The sequence below is a fragment of the Drosophila takahashii genome, chromosome 3R (genome assembly GCF_030179915.1).
Source record: "Drosophila takahashii strain IR98-3 E-12201 chromosome 3R, DtakHiC1v2, whole genome shotgun sequence".
Classification (NCBI taxonomy): Eukaryota; Metazoa; Arthropoda; class Insecta; order Diptera; family Drosophilidae; genus Drosophila; species Drosophila takahashii.
In genome coordinates, this window is record NC_091681.1 from 26,812,335 (window position 1) to 26,827,281 (window position 14,947).

Consider the following 14,947-nt stretch of genomic DNA (forward strand, 5'->3'; position numbering starts at 1 on the left):
AGGATGCCGCTTTTGGGACTCATATCAAGGCATTACAACATTGTAAAACATGAAAATGTTATCATTATAAAGTAGAAAAACGTCGCGAAAGGGAGCGGAAAATGCTAGCTTTTGTTGTGGTTGCCAAGGGGGTGGTTTCTATTTGGGGCTACAGATTCTGTCATGAATTAGCAAAAAATTCCGTTCTACTCACTTTAAGCAGGCAACTTTCTTGGGCTCAAAGATGCCTTCGATATGCGTGGGAAGTAACTTTAAAATACATTAAACTTGCTCACAAGTATGTCAAGTCATTAAGTTCACATTACTCATAATATTTACGAGCTGGGGTTAAAGTGCAAATAGTCACCAATAAGCAGACGACACGTTTAAATTCCTTACAAAATGAATAAAGGGATAAACAAAAGGGATATTAGCCAAAAAGAAACATTTGAAAAAATCAGAATATATTTGCTTAAATTGTCAAAATTTTGAAAAGTTTTTATTTTTCCTCACATATTTTCTAAATTGAATTTTTTAAATTGTCGATAAACATGATTAGTTAACCCCCGTCAAGGGATCTATCTAAAATGTATATTAACCTCCAAAAAACTCTGAAATTTCAATAAAAAATTTCGCTTATAATGTCAACATATGTGGTGGTATCATTGTGTGCTGTAACGGGAGTTGCCGGTTTTATTTTGGGGGCTCTTGTCCAACAACATGTCTCATATAGAAAAATAAGAACTATTATGGTCACTGATCCCTATGTTTTTCAATGCCGCAAACATATTTTCAGAGCCGTAAGTTAACGTATTTTATTATATGATGAAATATTTAGACTTATATTTCAGTTAGCTTTTCTTGGCCGCAAGGCCAAAGGATCCATAATAAGTAATGAAGGGAAGGCTAAAATCACTGCAGAAAGGGGATCGGAACGGCAAGATAGTATATCGATTTTTGATCAATTTATTCTGTGGAGTCGGACAAGGGCGTATAAAGCAGTGAGTCCAAATTAATATGGGAAAACGAGACTCGATTGTGACTGAAGGTTCTTTAAGATCATGTTCATGACATTTTCCGTGGGACAAGATGGCTATCCGCATGAGGAAATCGCTCATGTGGCTGGAATTATGAAGTACGGCTTTCCAGGAATGGATGAAATTCATGTCTACAAAAATTTCGTTCTTTCCTACGATCGTCGCAATCGTATTGCCCATTGGGTATGTGAGCACCTCAATTCGGACTGTTTAAGGATCCGAGATCTTAAGACGTTGCACAAACCGAATGAATACCTAACGGATAACACCATACCGCCAATGTTCAGTGCTAATATGCGGGACTTTAAAAATAGCGATTGGGTTGGCGGTCATTTGGCCTCGCCGCAAAACTACAAATGCGATATACTGAGATTTACGGAAGCCTACAAGTTTCCCAACATCGTACCCATCAATAGGGGGCTAAAAAACCACATTTGGCTTCGCTTGGAAAACCGTGTTAGGGAAATGGCGCTCAGATTTGGTTCAGTCTACGTTTATACCGGTCCTCTATTTATGCCGCAAAGGATAACGTTCCGAAACTGGTCAATACGTCATCACGTGATGGGCATGAACACGGTCGCTGTTCCAACTCATTTTTTTAAGGTGATCATTAGGGACGATAGTGAAGAAGGCGATTTACCCCTAATGGAAGGTTATGTAGTGCCAAATGCCGATGTCGACAAGGAAATGGATCTGCGATCATTTTTATGTGATGTTCGTGACATTGAGCACTTTGCGGGGCTTAAGTTTTGTGAGGGCTATCAGAGGGACCAAATAGATCTGCCCGTAAGTGCGCCCTCCATGACGGATCTTCGAGGATCAGACTGACATTAGTTATGAAAAGAGAAACTATGTATGCTTTTAGCATCAGGCCAATCTAATACAAAGTTTGAACATAAATGCATATTTTACTCAACAAAAATGTAATTAATAACATTTAACAATTATTTATTGAAAAAGGAAGGACTGTAAAATCAAATAAATTTGTAATTCTAATTTCTTAATTAAAACGTTTACTGGACTTACCCTATTCTTAACATATTATTCTAAAAATATGTTTTAGTTTGCAAAAATACTCAAAAATCTTGGACTTTTTGTCAAATAAATGGTGTGTTTTTGTGTACATCTTGGCCCATTAAGTCAAGCTAAACGTTATTTCACACGCCTTCTGTTTTACACAGGCAAGCCGCCGCCCTCTTTTCGCATTCACAAGCTCCCCCATTTGTTGCTTTTGCTGTTGCCGCTGTGCTAAGCAAAACAAATGAGTTAAAGGGTTTTTACTTGCTAACTGGTAGAAGCGCCACCCCGTCGCCAAGCAGCCGAGCAGCCAAACCACCAACTCATTGTGCATGGTCTGGTGGGCAGCTCCTGGCCCCTTGGCTTTGCCATGAAGGAGAGATCGGGGAGAACCCAGAGAACCCGGCATAATGGCCCCAACATAATGTGCACATTAGTGTTCGCACATTTATAGATGTGTCTATGTGTGTGCTGCATGTTTACGGCTGTCTCTGTGTGCGCGTAAAGGATGTGCGGCCCAAGGAGGTGGCAGGAGTGAAAAAATCACTGAAAATATGTGGCAGGGAATCACGGCACATGTGCAACAGCAACGGCAGAGGCAACGGCAAAAGCAACAGTAACATAAGCTTCCACAGCATCCGCAGCATTTGTGAGCTAATGACATTATAAACATGAAAACTCCATTAATATTTTTTTGCTGTTGATTATGATGTTGCTGCTATTTTTTATGGGTCGGTGTTACTCCTTTTTTCCAGCTGCTGCTACTGCTTCAAATGCTGTTGCTGCAACGCCGCCAACAGGAATTTTCACACTTTTAGTCTGATTTTCCATTTCTTGTCTGTTTTTCTTTTTTTTTCCTGTAGGTTACAGCATCAGCATAAGCATATGAATAGGCCAGGGATTGAGCAAGGGAGAGCTTCGCCACCATTTCTCACACTTTACTTTGGTTTTTCCATAATTTATTTGATTTATTTGCACGCACCGCACGCGGCTGCTGACAAGTAACTTGCCCAAGTAACTTGGGCTCCTCCATCCTCCCGTTTTCCACCGCCTCGGGCCGAGGAAAGCTCTAAGAGTATTTTGATGCTTGACAATTTTTTCAAATTAAAGAACAGCAAAAAAGAGGCAGCTTCTTGCCTGTGCTTCTTAACTCACTTATTCGGTGGGACAGGTGGGTTGGGATAGGTGGATAGGTTCCTGCCTATACACCTGACCCACTTGCTCCATCATGCGAGGCAAAGTGTGCTGCATACGAGATGCCAGCCCTGGCGGAAGTGTGTGGGCCATTGGCCGAGAATGTGATCAACACCGGCGGCTTCCCAGATTATGGGTTACTTTATGGCTACACAAATTTGATAAAGCTGCAGCCGGCTTTTACTGCACAATCTGTAAAATATAGTGTTTTACGAAACTTTAAAAATTGATTTTTAATAGCCAGAAAATGTGCGTGGTAAATTGTGGTAAGCATATCGCTTTTACATGCCAAACTGCTAGAATTGATTTTGAATAATATAATTTTAACGATTTCTGTCTCTCGGTCAGAAGTTTTATCAGCTTGCGATTTAGATTCGCCTCTTATTTTAACAAATTTCAACTTAAAACAAATTTTAAGTTATGTTACATAACGACACCAATTGATTTTAAAAGCTTTGCTAAACTCAAAAACTATTTATCTTGGCCATTGAATTTTTATTGCCGGTGGGCCGAAGGGAAATTTCATTGGCGTTTTCATTTAATTTTTATTGCAATTCTGCGCAGCTCCTTTCAGACGGCGAAACCGTTCTGTCTCCTTCTAGTGCACATGCAATAAGTTGCACTCCATTAAGCGGTTTTTAATATAAAAATCCTGGCAGGGAAAGCCAGCAGCAATCGTCGGAGATCTTTGGGCTGAAAGCAGTTACGTTTTCATTGGGGGTATTTTCATTTCTGTTTTCAAAGGCAGCCCTTAGCCGAGCTGCCATGGCGTCGTCGATAATGGCAATTGAGTGTTGCATTTGCTTTGATTTGCTTCTGCCTTCGATTGGACTTGGGTTTCGTCGGGTGGTTTGGGTGGCTCTGCGGATCTCGCTGTTCGGTGAGGCGCATTTCGCATTTGGCATTTTGTTTTTATGCCCGCTAAGCTTTTGTTTGCCTTCGCCATGCTCCGCTTGGCTTGGTTCTCATGGCTGTGGATGCAGTTGCAGTTGCAGCTACATCTGCAGCTGCTTCTGCTTCTGTTAGCGGCTTACGCCGGTTTCGATGCCCCGATTGGCTACACTTTCACCCCTGCCACCCCGACAGCCCCGGGGGGGCCAGCCCGTTTGGCAGCGTTTGAGAAATGTTATAGCGGCTTAGGGATTTGCGGTTTTGTGTTATTGCTGCCGCCACAACCGCTGAGTGCCTTTGGGCGACGACTGGCGCCCTGCTTTTGTCAATTTGCTTGGCGCTTTCGTTGCGATTTGGCGTTGGCAAAGCCACATTGCACATACGCACTGTTGCCGCAGGACGGCGAAAGCCCCAAATAAATTCGATTTCCGCCAATGGCTGATGCACTTACTCACCGACGGATCAGAACATTTGCCTCGCCATCGACGAAAAAAGGGTTTCATTCGAAGCGAAGTTTCGAATTAATCAAGCCGGGTTTTATTTTAAATTGAGTGCCCAAAAAGATTGCTTTACCTTTTGCTGTGTGGAAAGTCCTGAAGAATATGTATGAAGTAAAACAAAAACTACTTTGGATTAAATTGTATTATTATTGCCATAGAATGTTACATTTAATACCGTATTTGCCAGACAGATGAGCTCTAAAAAAGTAAAGCAGCTCCGTCGCCAAGGCAATAATTCCCCACAAAGGCAATGCAACTTCTTCGCTTCTGTCAAAGCCAACACGCAATAGTTATGTTAGTGTTTACGAATGATTTTACTACGGAGATTCTGCTTAGTGCTTCTCTTGCTGCATTTGTCACCAGCCCACCACCGTAATAACTCCGACGCATTGCGCTAACCACAAAACAGGACATTAATGCACTTGACCACTTGGCAAGCTGCTTTGTGCATGCGGTCTGAGAATTCAGCAGCAATAGCAATGCCAGCAGGAGCAACATTAGCAATCCCAGCAGCAACACTAGCAGCAACACTTGCGGCAACAGCAGCAATTCAATTTGATATACTGTCATTTAAAGAAATTTTAAGGTTTAGGTGTGACAGTTCACGTGTGTACGACATAAATCAAAATCTCAGCTAATTTCAATTATTTATTGCATATATATGTATTTTATAAACGTCTGTCTGTCATATTTTTACTAAATATTTAAGTTAAAAATAATTTTGATAGATTTTATAAATATTTTCAACAGTGTCGGCTTTCACTTAACGAAATTTATGACGAATGCCACAAAAACACTAGAGTTTTGAAATCACCCAAAAAAGTGTCTAAAAATATGTACTAAATATATTGTTGCATACTTTTAGACACCTTTGTGAGTGATTTAAGAACCATTGTGATTTTCAAGTCGAAATAAATTCCGCACTTGCTGTAACTTTGCCTGGTTTAAGCTGGCGGTGGCAAGGAAAATTCAATCAATCCGGCAACAAAGCTGAGGAAGCCTGGCAGTCGCCCAGAAGCCCCTTTGCGGACCCCCTGAAATCGCCGGGCCCCCTTTTCAGCTGTCCCGCCCAGCAGGTCACTTATATTTCAGCACTAAATGCTGCACAACACAATTCATTTTTGTGCAATTTCCCGCTGTGTTCCAAGCTGACACTCGCCCACACCATAGAAAGTCCACCCATATAGCATTTTTATTTTTGGTATTTCGACTCGTGTTTTTTTTTTCGTTTAGTTGACCGCCTTTCTGGCTTTGGCCAGTTTTGAGCTGCTGCAATAGCTGCTTGAGCTGCGGTTAGCTTTGGTTTGGCTGCCGCTTTTTGGTTTTTATGGCGGGCGCCGCTTTTCTTTTTTTTTTACAGCCCTCCTCGTTGGCCGTATTCATTTTGGTTGTTTTGTTATATATATTTACAGAGCTTATCTTTGACCACACGTATGTTGGCAGAGCAAAATTGTTTTTGAAATTGAAAAATTGCAATACAAGCTGAGCCGGGGTTCCGGGTGGGAGAGGGGAGGAGGGGCGGATGGGGGTCCAGTACTGAATGTACAGGGGACGCTGTAATACAAAATAATGCGAACTGAACCCCTCCTTTGTGACCCCTGACCCCAGAGCACAGATCCCTGCACTCTACTCTTGGCCAAAGCGCGGCATTTTTCTTTTGGCTTTTAGTTTTGCCTTGCGCCCATTTTTTGTATAGCTCGCCGCTTGCTTTTATTTTCTTTGTTTAGCATTTTCATTTTTTCTCCACTTTTTGTATTTTCTAGCCGTTTTTCTTCTTGTTTTGCTATGAAATATGCAGTCAGAAGCGGAGAGCAGAGCTCGGAAAAAATGCTTTTGTACGTTGGCATCTTTTTTATAACATATATATTTTGGGTTTTCTTTATTTTTTGTGTGAGTGTGTTTTTTTTCAAGGATGCTGCAGGTGCTTGGGGTGCATCTGTCCAGAAGTTATGCACATATTTAAATAAAGTACGTCGAATAAAAGGAGATAGAATAATAAATAAATGATGGTCAGGGCAGACACAGTATTATGATTATTATTGTTACACGAAATATGAACTGGGGATAAGGATAAGATATTATCTATAGATATATATTATCTATAATAATATAATTCCTATAGGAATTAGCATTAATCGATTTTTAAGTATTAATTTTATTCGGCTTATTAGTTTTTCTTATAGAGGATCACAGCACCAATCAAAGCCTGTTTGATTAATCTTCGACCTTATCTAAACCAACCTAACCCAAAGGCTTACCAATAATGGCGGAATAAAATTTACAAAATTTCTGGACACGTTTCGGTGTAAACACGGGCACGAACATTTTGTCAGGCTAAAATGGCAAATAAAATCAGCAAATAAATGAAAGGCCTGACAATTTGTTGATGGTTTTTCGATGCCAAGCGGCGCTGCGAGCTTAGATGAAAATTAATTTTCAATGTTTTCCTCCTACACGGGTGTTTGTGTGAAAATAAAATAATTTTAATTACGTTTCGGCTGCATGGGAAAATTGGGAAAATTTCCCGCAGCTCGAAGCGCAGCCGATGTGAGTCGGTCATAATTATGCAATGCGAGGATTTTAAAGCGGCGTTAGCCTAAACCATTGCGAATAATGCTCTAAGCCCCGACATTTTAGCAAATTGTTACACGATGACGTGGCGCGGGGCTGGCGGGGCGCCAAAGGCGACAAAGCATAACGGAATTAATTGTGCGCATTAAAAGGGATTGCGCAAACATTAAAAAGGGATTTCTGAAAAAGCATTCAAATGCCAGAGACAAACCAAACCAAATGCGATAATGAGCAATTCACTTGCATAATGCCCGTTCGCGGTTTGCAATAGCTCATAAAAAATTCAACACAACAATGTGGCTGCGCGGCGATACAAGAATACTATACTATACCATATAGCCGCATAAATATCTAAATCAATTGAAGGGAAGTGTTATTGATTATCTTTCACTTGCATGCGTGTTTGCGATGGTTTAGCGTTTTGCGGGCTGCCCGGCTTAAATAAATAATTTTCGCTTATTATTTTAGGCAAGGCTGTAAGCCCCTTTAAACGACAGGCTCAAGGGTTGGAGAAATTGAAATCATTTTGAGTAAATAATAATATTTATATTTCTGTGTCCATTTATTGGATTTTTAAATGTTATGGTAAGTTTCTTGAAAATGGGATTTTTTAAACATTTTTTATTAAATATAATAATATAATAATAATAGTATCTTAATTTAAAATTAAAATTGAAAATAGTAATACCATTAATTTCACATTAATATTTAAAACATAATTCGTATTTTTTTTTTGTATTTTGTAGAGAAATAAAAAATTGATTTTTTTACCCAATTGTCCTACCTAATTGCATACAATTAAATTAACAACAATACCAAACAATCTAGGGCTGCGATTTCGGTGTCGATTTCAGTGCCCACTCCGAACTCAGATTCAGATTCGATACCGATGCGAGCATCGAAAACAACCGAGGATGGTTAGCCGGGCCAAGTATTTGATTAAGTGCCAGTTGAAAATTGAATGATTGTAGTCTGATAAAAGGACCGGCTGCAATGCGATTCGAGGGCCTGTTGGATGGTGGATGGGCGCTGACAACGTCCGTGGCTTCGTATAATTGCATGTCGGTTTCCGACGCCTCTGGATGTGCAACAGTTATCTTGCCCTGACCCGGATTCATGCCATCCATACCCTTTTCTAGAGGTCGTTGGGTTTTTACGAGAAAAATATAAATATAATTTGTATTATTCTTCATAAAAATATTTATAAGTGGAATAGAATGGTTTATAAAATACCTCAAAAATCGTAGAAAGGTAGTGTACACTCATAAAAAAAAATCGAAGAATTTCCTTAAAATCTAGAAAATTCTTTCTTGAATTTTTGCCAAAGGCGACCTCACCGTTGTTTCAAGAAATGGTTTTTTTGAAAGGCACCATTAAAACAAGAAAAAATATTTCTTGTTTTAAGAAATTAAATTTCTTAAAACAAGAAAGGGTTTTTTAGAAAGCCACCATAAAAACAAGAAAAAATATTTCTTAAAACAAGAAATTAAATTTCTTAAAACAAGAAAGGGTTTTTTAGAAAGGCACCTTTTAAACAAGAGTATTCTTTCTTGTTTAAATTTCCTTTCAAGAAATGTTATTTCTTGATTTAAGAAATAATATTTCTTGAAAGGAAGTTTTATATTAACACTGAAACCCTAAAAATAAAATGTAACTTGGTTTTTTCTTTTGCATATTATATTTATTTTCATTTAAAACATTTAACACTGAACATTTAAACATTTTTAAATAACACATTTTTGACTCAAGAAAACATTGTTATTACCCAAGGTCTGTTGAACTTCATATGACCTAAGGTGATCCATTTTCTTCGCCTTTCCTCATCTAGAAAAAAAGAGTTATTGGGATATCAATGATTTGTTTTTAGATAAACAACTTTTTTGAAATAATGTAATGTTAATAATAGCCAAAATACAAACACGTTGGACAGACGACCGAGAGAGAGGAGCAAGACAGGTAGAAAATGAAGGGTTGAAAATCGAATTTCAGAGAGAGAGAGGCACGGGAGAGACACGTACATACATACATATATATTTACATACAGTCCTTTGCGCGAAGGGAGACCGAATGTAAGCAGGGCAGATCGTGTCAGTTTTAAGAAGGAGAAGAGAGAAACGTCGCGACGCGTAGGTCAAGCGAGCGAGAGAGAGGAGCAGAATATTAAAGGGTTGAAAATCGGGTTTAAGATCGGGTGAGCCGCGTACATGCATAGATATTTACATGCATACATAAGTATGTCAAACAAATACAACATATTTTTCTTACCTTAGAAGGTTTTAAAACAAAATTACAGCTTCGACAAACAAATTATTTGACTGATGCAACTGCAGGTATTTTCACTCTGAAAAATAAATAAAATGCGAGTAATAAGATAAAGTTATTATAGAACTGTACACCCACAAATTTATGTACAAATGTATGTATGTACGTAGCTCTTAGCTAAAAAACAATTCAACTTAATTGATATAAGCTTGGTAAAGAGATTTGGAATTTATCCTTTAATTACATACATACAATTGTACGCGCGCTATACAAAAAATTATACATTTACATACCTTTGAATATTCGGAAAAAGGCTTCACCTCTAATCCGCTTGAAAATCACGTCCATCACTCACGATTTTTTTTCACAACTGACGCTCGGGGGATCAGAGTAGCCGGTAGCCGGGTAGAAGTCGGGCCGAGTAGGCCCTTCGTCCCACTTCGTTTTTCTTGTCGTTAACATTCGGCAGCCGAAGGAAGTCAATGGCTACTTTCCTATATTCTAGGGTCATTTCATTCATATATTCAAAAGTGATTTTGTCCTTAAATACGTACAAAAATGTTTTGGCTGCGACGGCAAAACAAACATATGAGATTTTCATTTTTCTATTTTTAAGAAAAATTCTTTCTTGAATTTTTTCCATCAAGAAAGGTTTTCTGTATTCAAAGGCCAATTTTCTAATAACAAGAAATTTTTTTTCTATTTTCAAAGGTAGGCCGATTCAATGGCGAGATTTCCAAAATTTAGAAATTAATTTTTATGAGTGTATAGGGTATAGGATGTAGGGTATTTCTTCCGTTCAATATGAAGGACCTAGCATGCGTTTTTATAGTGCTTCCGTATTCTGTCCAGTCGCGGCGACAAGGGGCAAACGATGAATGCGTGGCATTTAAAACAATATAAACGTCGGCCGCGCACGAAGACGACGGCAGTTTGCGGGTTCTTGGATGCCTGGATTGCATGGGGCTAGGTCCTGGCTATCCGTATCCTTTGCACGGCCAGAAGCATGACCACCAATTAACGCAAGGCGATGCCTCCTTTCCGCTGGCAGCATAATGTGCGCACACACGTTTGCCTCCGCTGCTGTAGCTTTTGCAGCTCCTGTCTCTTTCTCCGCCTCTATTTCCCTCTCTTTCCGTCTGCGTGGGTGCATTGTGGCTGTCTCGCACATGTGTGTGTGTAGACGGCGGTGCATTGTGTGTTTTCACAGGAGAATGCAATTTAAATTGCATTAAAATTGATTGAATTCATGGTACGCAGTAGCCTGGGCCGCTTTTCCTGGCCGCTGACTGCATGCCAGCAGGCCGGGCATCCTGTCAATGGATCTCAGGATTCCCCTCTGCCCCGGGGTTCCCCCTCCACCCTCTCAACAATCCCTGCTCCTTGCTCTGAGTGGGCGCTGTTTGCTTTGTACGCCGCTAAGTGGGCAGCCAGCTTTAAAAGTTGTTTATACGCAGACGTCTCAGCATTTCACTTAACCTACACACATAGGCTCGAAATAAAAAGGCGCTTTATTGTCAGACTTTGGCAGACGATAATGCGTGTTAAGTTTATGCACATGAAAGACTTGCAATTACAAGTGGTACGAAGAAAAAACGAATTAAAACTCAGATAAACAAATGTTTAACATCTACAAGGACAATTAAAGGGATCTTATTTGCTATTTTAAGTGTTTAAAGGAAAGTCAGCTGTATATGATTGAGTAAATATGACAAATAAAGACTAAATAATACATTTAATTATGAGGCATGGTCACATTAAATATCCTTTGTTATTTAAGAGGTATGGCCACATTAGAACTGAATATCCCTTATTGCATGATGGTCTCTCTCTCGGTGGCAAAAATGCCATTGTGTTGTCCATCACAATTCCATTAGCGGCTGGTTAAAGTGAACGGCCATAATTTGCGTGTGTGTCACAATTACACAATTATGGCAATCTGGCCGACACGAAGATGGCTCCCAGGACTCTCGAACAAAAGCGGACTATACAATATTTATTTTCCCACGATTATTTCACACCCCCCCTTTGCTGATGATTCTTCTGGGGGGTGGTACTCCTTTTTGTGTGCGGCTTTTAATAAATGCATGTCATGTGCACGGCGGCGGTGGCAGCAACAAAAAGTGGCAACAAAAACAGCGAACGGCTCGTTGACCGCAGCACTCAACAAAGGTAGCAATTTAAATGGCCAAAAGGATGAGTGGGCCGACTGCTGATGCACTTCGCAATAAAATCGCAATAAATATAAACGAAGCTGGCATAAATGCGCTATTTTAGTCTGATTAAACAAAGGCCGCAATTAATTTGCCAGCATTGAGGCGATTATAGAGACTGGCCGAAAGTGTGTGGGGAAAGGGACCAATTTCCAACGACCAAACGACCAATGAGCATATGCATTTATTTTCAATTTTCCGCGGCAGTTTCAGCCTTCAGCTTTCAGCCTTCAGCTTTGCTGCTGCAGCGTAACAATTAATGCGCATTAATGAATTATTAATTTGCGTACGCGCCGCCGTCGCCCCCAAAAGTATGCAATTAAATTCTATTTGTTAATTTATGGCCGCATCCAAATATGCATTGATTATGCAAATGGAATTGGTCTGGCCAGCAGGTCTGGTTTCGGGTTCTGATTCTGATTCCGATCCGGATTCGGATTCAGATTCTCTCATTCTGGCCATGGGAATGCCGGCTTTAACCAGAGAGCCTTAATCAGCACGGATTTCACCTTTTTTTTCTTTTACTTTTTTTTTTTCCATTTTTGCAGCCGCATTGGTTGCGTTTTATCTCCGTCGCTTTGTTTAATTCATGATCTCTTTTTGCTGCGAAACAAATTGTTAATGTTTAATTGCATTTTTGATATTTGCCTTGGCCCCGTTTGAGTCGGCTCTTCATCCAAAACGACGTCGCATTTAATTTATTATAATTAGAGTTAATCTTACGTTTAATTACATTTAATTGCCTTTGCACAGGCGCCCGAAAAGGAGGCGGAGAAGGAGGAGCAGTTCGGCCCGGTGATTTAATGTAATGAATAAACAGGCAGGTCGACAGAGCCGCCTAACTGGGCGACAATTGGACAATTTAACAGAGGGCGACTGAGGCTGTGGGTGTGGACAGCCCCAAGGAGATTAGATAACAGATTGTAGATGTTATCGATTACTCGGCCAGAGGCCAGTGAAGTGGGTGGATAAGCTACCGGTAAAATCAGGTGGGAGGACTCAATTAGAAAGGTAATGAGTCTGCACGAAAAGGGGGATTTAACTAAACGTGTTGAGAAATGAATACACATGCATCACAGGCTAGGAATGTGATAAAAATGTAAAAAAGGGGATTCTATGTTTTGTATTTAGATGATAAGCATTTAAAAGTAAAAAGTTTTAGTAACAAATGTTTTTTATTAGAAATAAATATATTTACTCTTATATATAGATTTTACTTTAATGTAATGTAAATGTAAATTTTCAGGTAGTAATGTTTTCTGTTTTTTTTTTAATAAAAACCACTTAAATTAAATGGACCTCATTTTTGTTAAAATTTATATAAAATGCGTTTTTTTTTGTTTTATTTTTTAATACTTTAAAATTCAGATCGATGAAAACGCCTTTCAAATCCTTTTCGTTTGGGAATAACGAGACCCCTTCTTCCCGAGAGTGCATGCATCCCAGTGCAGATCTTGGCTTTCAGCTTTTAACGCCATTTTTATAATCTTAGCAAGTTGCAAACTTTTCGGGGCGCCTCGTCTTCTAAGCTTGCACCCTCGCAAGTGCAACATCGATAAGTTTTCGTTGTAGTTCGCTGGCTCCTCCGCCTTGGCGATTCCTCGATTCCTCCCGCTGCCGCCTCCCTTTTCGTCCTTTTGGGTATCCTGTCACCGCGGTAACGGGACGATGGCGGTGGTGGGCGGAAGTGTCCATTAAACTCAGCCATTCGCTTGCCAAGTTTTTTGGCCAAGTGCTGGCGGTGCTAAAACATCTGTACCGTGTGCGCCGTGGCGTGTCCGATGGCCAGGTGAGCATCCTCCTCCGCCGTAGAAATGCATGTGTATCTATGCATCCGTAATTCACATGCTCACAATTTGAAATTGTAAATTTTGTGTCTTGTTAGTTGGGGAGCTGGGTAGAAAGAGGGGCTTCCAGGAAGAGTCTGAAGGCAACGTGAAGCGAAATAAAATAACGAACAAAATCAACAAACATAAGGTAAAGTGCTGATTTGTTGTTGTTGTTTTATTCGCCCTCCCTTTCGCTCTTACTCTCCCTCCCCCTCTATCTTTTCTCGACTGCTCGTTGTTTTCATTGTTTGTCGAGTAAAACTGTTACTTGTTTTTTCAGGCTGCCATTTTTGCTTATTTTAGACCGCACATATACACACACAAGCACACACGTGAAAACAAACAAACAAACACAAACACAGAGAGATACATTTGTAGTGCAGGTAGGAAAAGAATAATGTGGCGTAGATATGTGAATCCTCCACCGCCCAAGACGTTCCCATTTCCAGTTTCCAGCTTTCGAGCAACTTGAACTCCTGCAGGATACTGGTAACTGGTTACTGGATGCTGGGAATTTATGCCCACTGTATTTGTTTATACAAATTTAATGAATACACACAGTGGCAGCCAGGCAGCCATCCCATTGTTAGATATATAGGCAAACACCCATATATACGTATATCCGGGAACGTAGGCGTCGTCTATACTTTATGCTCCTGTCTCAACCGTGCGTTTTGCATATCAGGTGGGGGGGGGTTTTTGGTATTCCGAGAGAAAGGTGGGTAATACAGCCTCCGAGGCATCCTGTAAAATGTTGATGTGATGTAGCGGGAATGGCTGTCGGGCAGTAGTTCCAGGAAAAATTTCACGAAGCCCAACAATGGCTGATGATGTCTGCCCCGTCCAGAAATGGCTAAAATTTTCGCGTATCCAGCTGAATTGCTTTCCCCTACTTAATAGTATTTTCATATGCGCTTATTTGAGATAATGCTCTCGATGAATGTCGAGTAATCTGTGTTTTCACCATATTTATAGGTAAATGTTAAATGTAACTAATATGTATATTATAAAACTTTAATGCATTTGTTTTACTGCTTCAATTCGTTGATATATATTTTTAAAAGAATCCTTAGCTGTCGATGAAAACTTATCCGAAAATATATTTCCCCGCAAAAGTATTCTTAAGAAAACAAAAAACAACAATTTGCTGGCCCTGTCTAACTATTTTTAATTTTCCAAACACGTTTCCTTGGTGGAAAAATCCTAAAAAAAATAAAACAAGAGACCGAGAAAACAAATAGAAAGTCGTGGCCAGCAAGAGAAAAAATTTGTTGTAACTAGTGTAGTTTGTTTATGTTAAATGCGCGGCATTCATGTGTGTGTATCTGTATATGTGTGTGTATGGGGGGAAATGGCAACAGTGTTTGCAATTGTGTGGGTGTGCCAAAACTTTAGCTTAGCTTAACGCGTGTCCTTGTGCGCTCGTCACAGTTGTGTAGTTGTAGTTCTTACTT

General features: G+C 39.9%; 2 protein-coding genes across 2 annotated transcripts in view; both read left to right on the plus strand.

Annotated features, from left to right (window-relative positions):
• The first annotated feature begins 393 nt into the window (after positions 1-393).
• Positions 394-2,026, plus strand: Tengl4 (Testis EndoG-Like 4). The gene is made up of 3 exons (XM_017137192.3): positions 394-779; positions 831-980; positions 1,038-2,026. Exons 1-3 carry the CDS (start codon positions 621-623, stop codon positions 1,842-1,844), a joined length of 1,116 nt encoding a protein of 371 aa, XP_016992681.2. The 5' UTR covers positions 394-620; the 3' UTR covers positions 1,845-2,026.
• Positions 851-14,947, plus strand: part of side-VI (sidestep VI) — a 102,890-nt gene continuing 88,793 nt past the window's right edge. Inside the window, exon 1 of the mRNA XM_044394047.2 lies at positions 851-980. The gene's annotated coding sequence lies outside the window, so the exon portion shown is untranslated. The remainder of the gene's footprint in view (positions 981-14,947) is intronic.

Excerpts from the sequence above, each read along its gene's own strand:
- Tengl4 (XM_017137192.3), top strand. The coding sequence starts at position 621 with ATGTCAACATATGTGGTGGTATCATTGTGTGCTGTAACGGGAGTTGCC. Across the intron at positions 780-830 it reads GCAAACATATTTTCAGAGCC|TTAGCTTTTCTTGGCCGCAA; the intron begins GTAAGTTAACGT and ends CTTATATTTCAG. Across the intron at positions 981-1,037 it reads GGACAAGGGCGTATAAAGCA|ATCATGTTCATGACATTTTC; the intron begins GTGAGTCCAAAT and ends AGGTTCTTTAAG.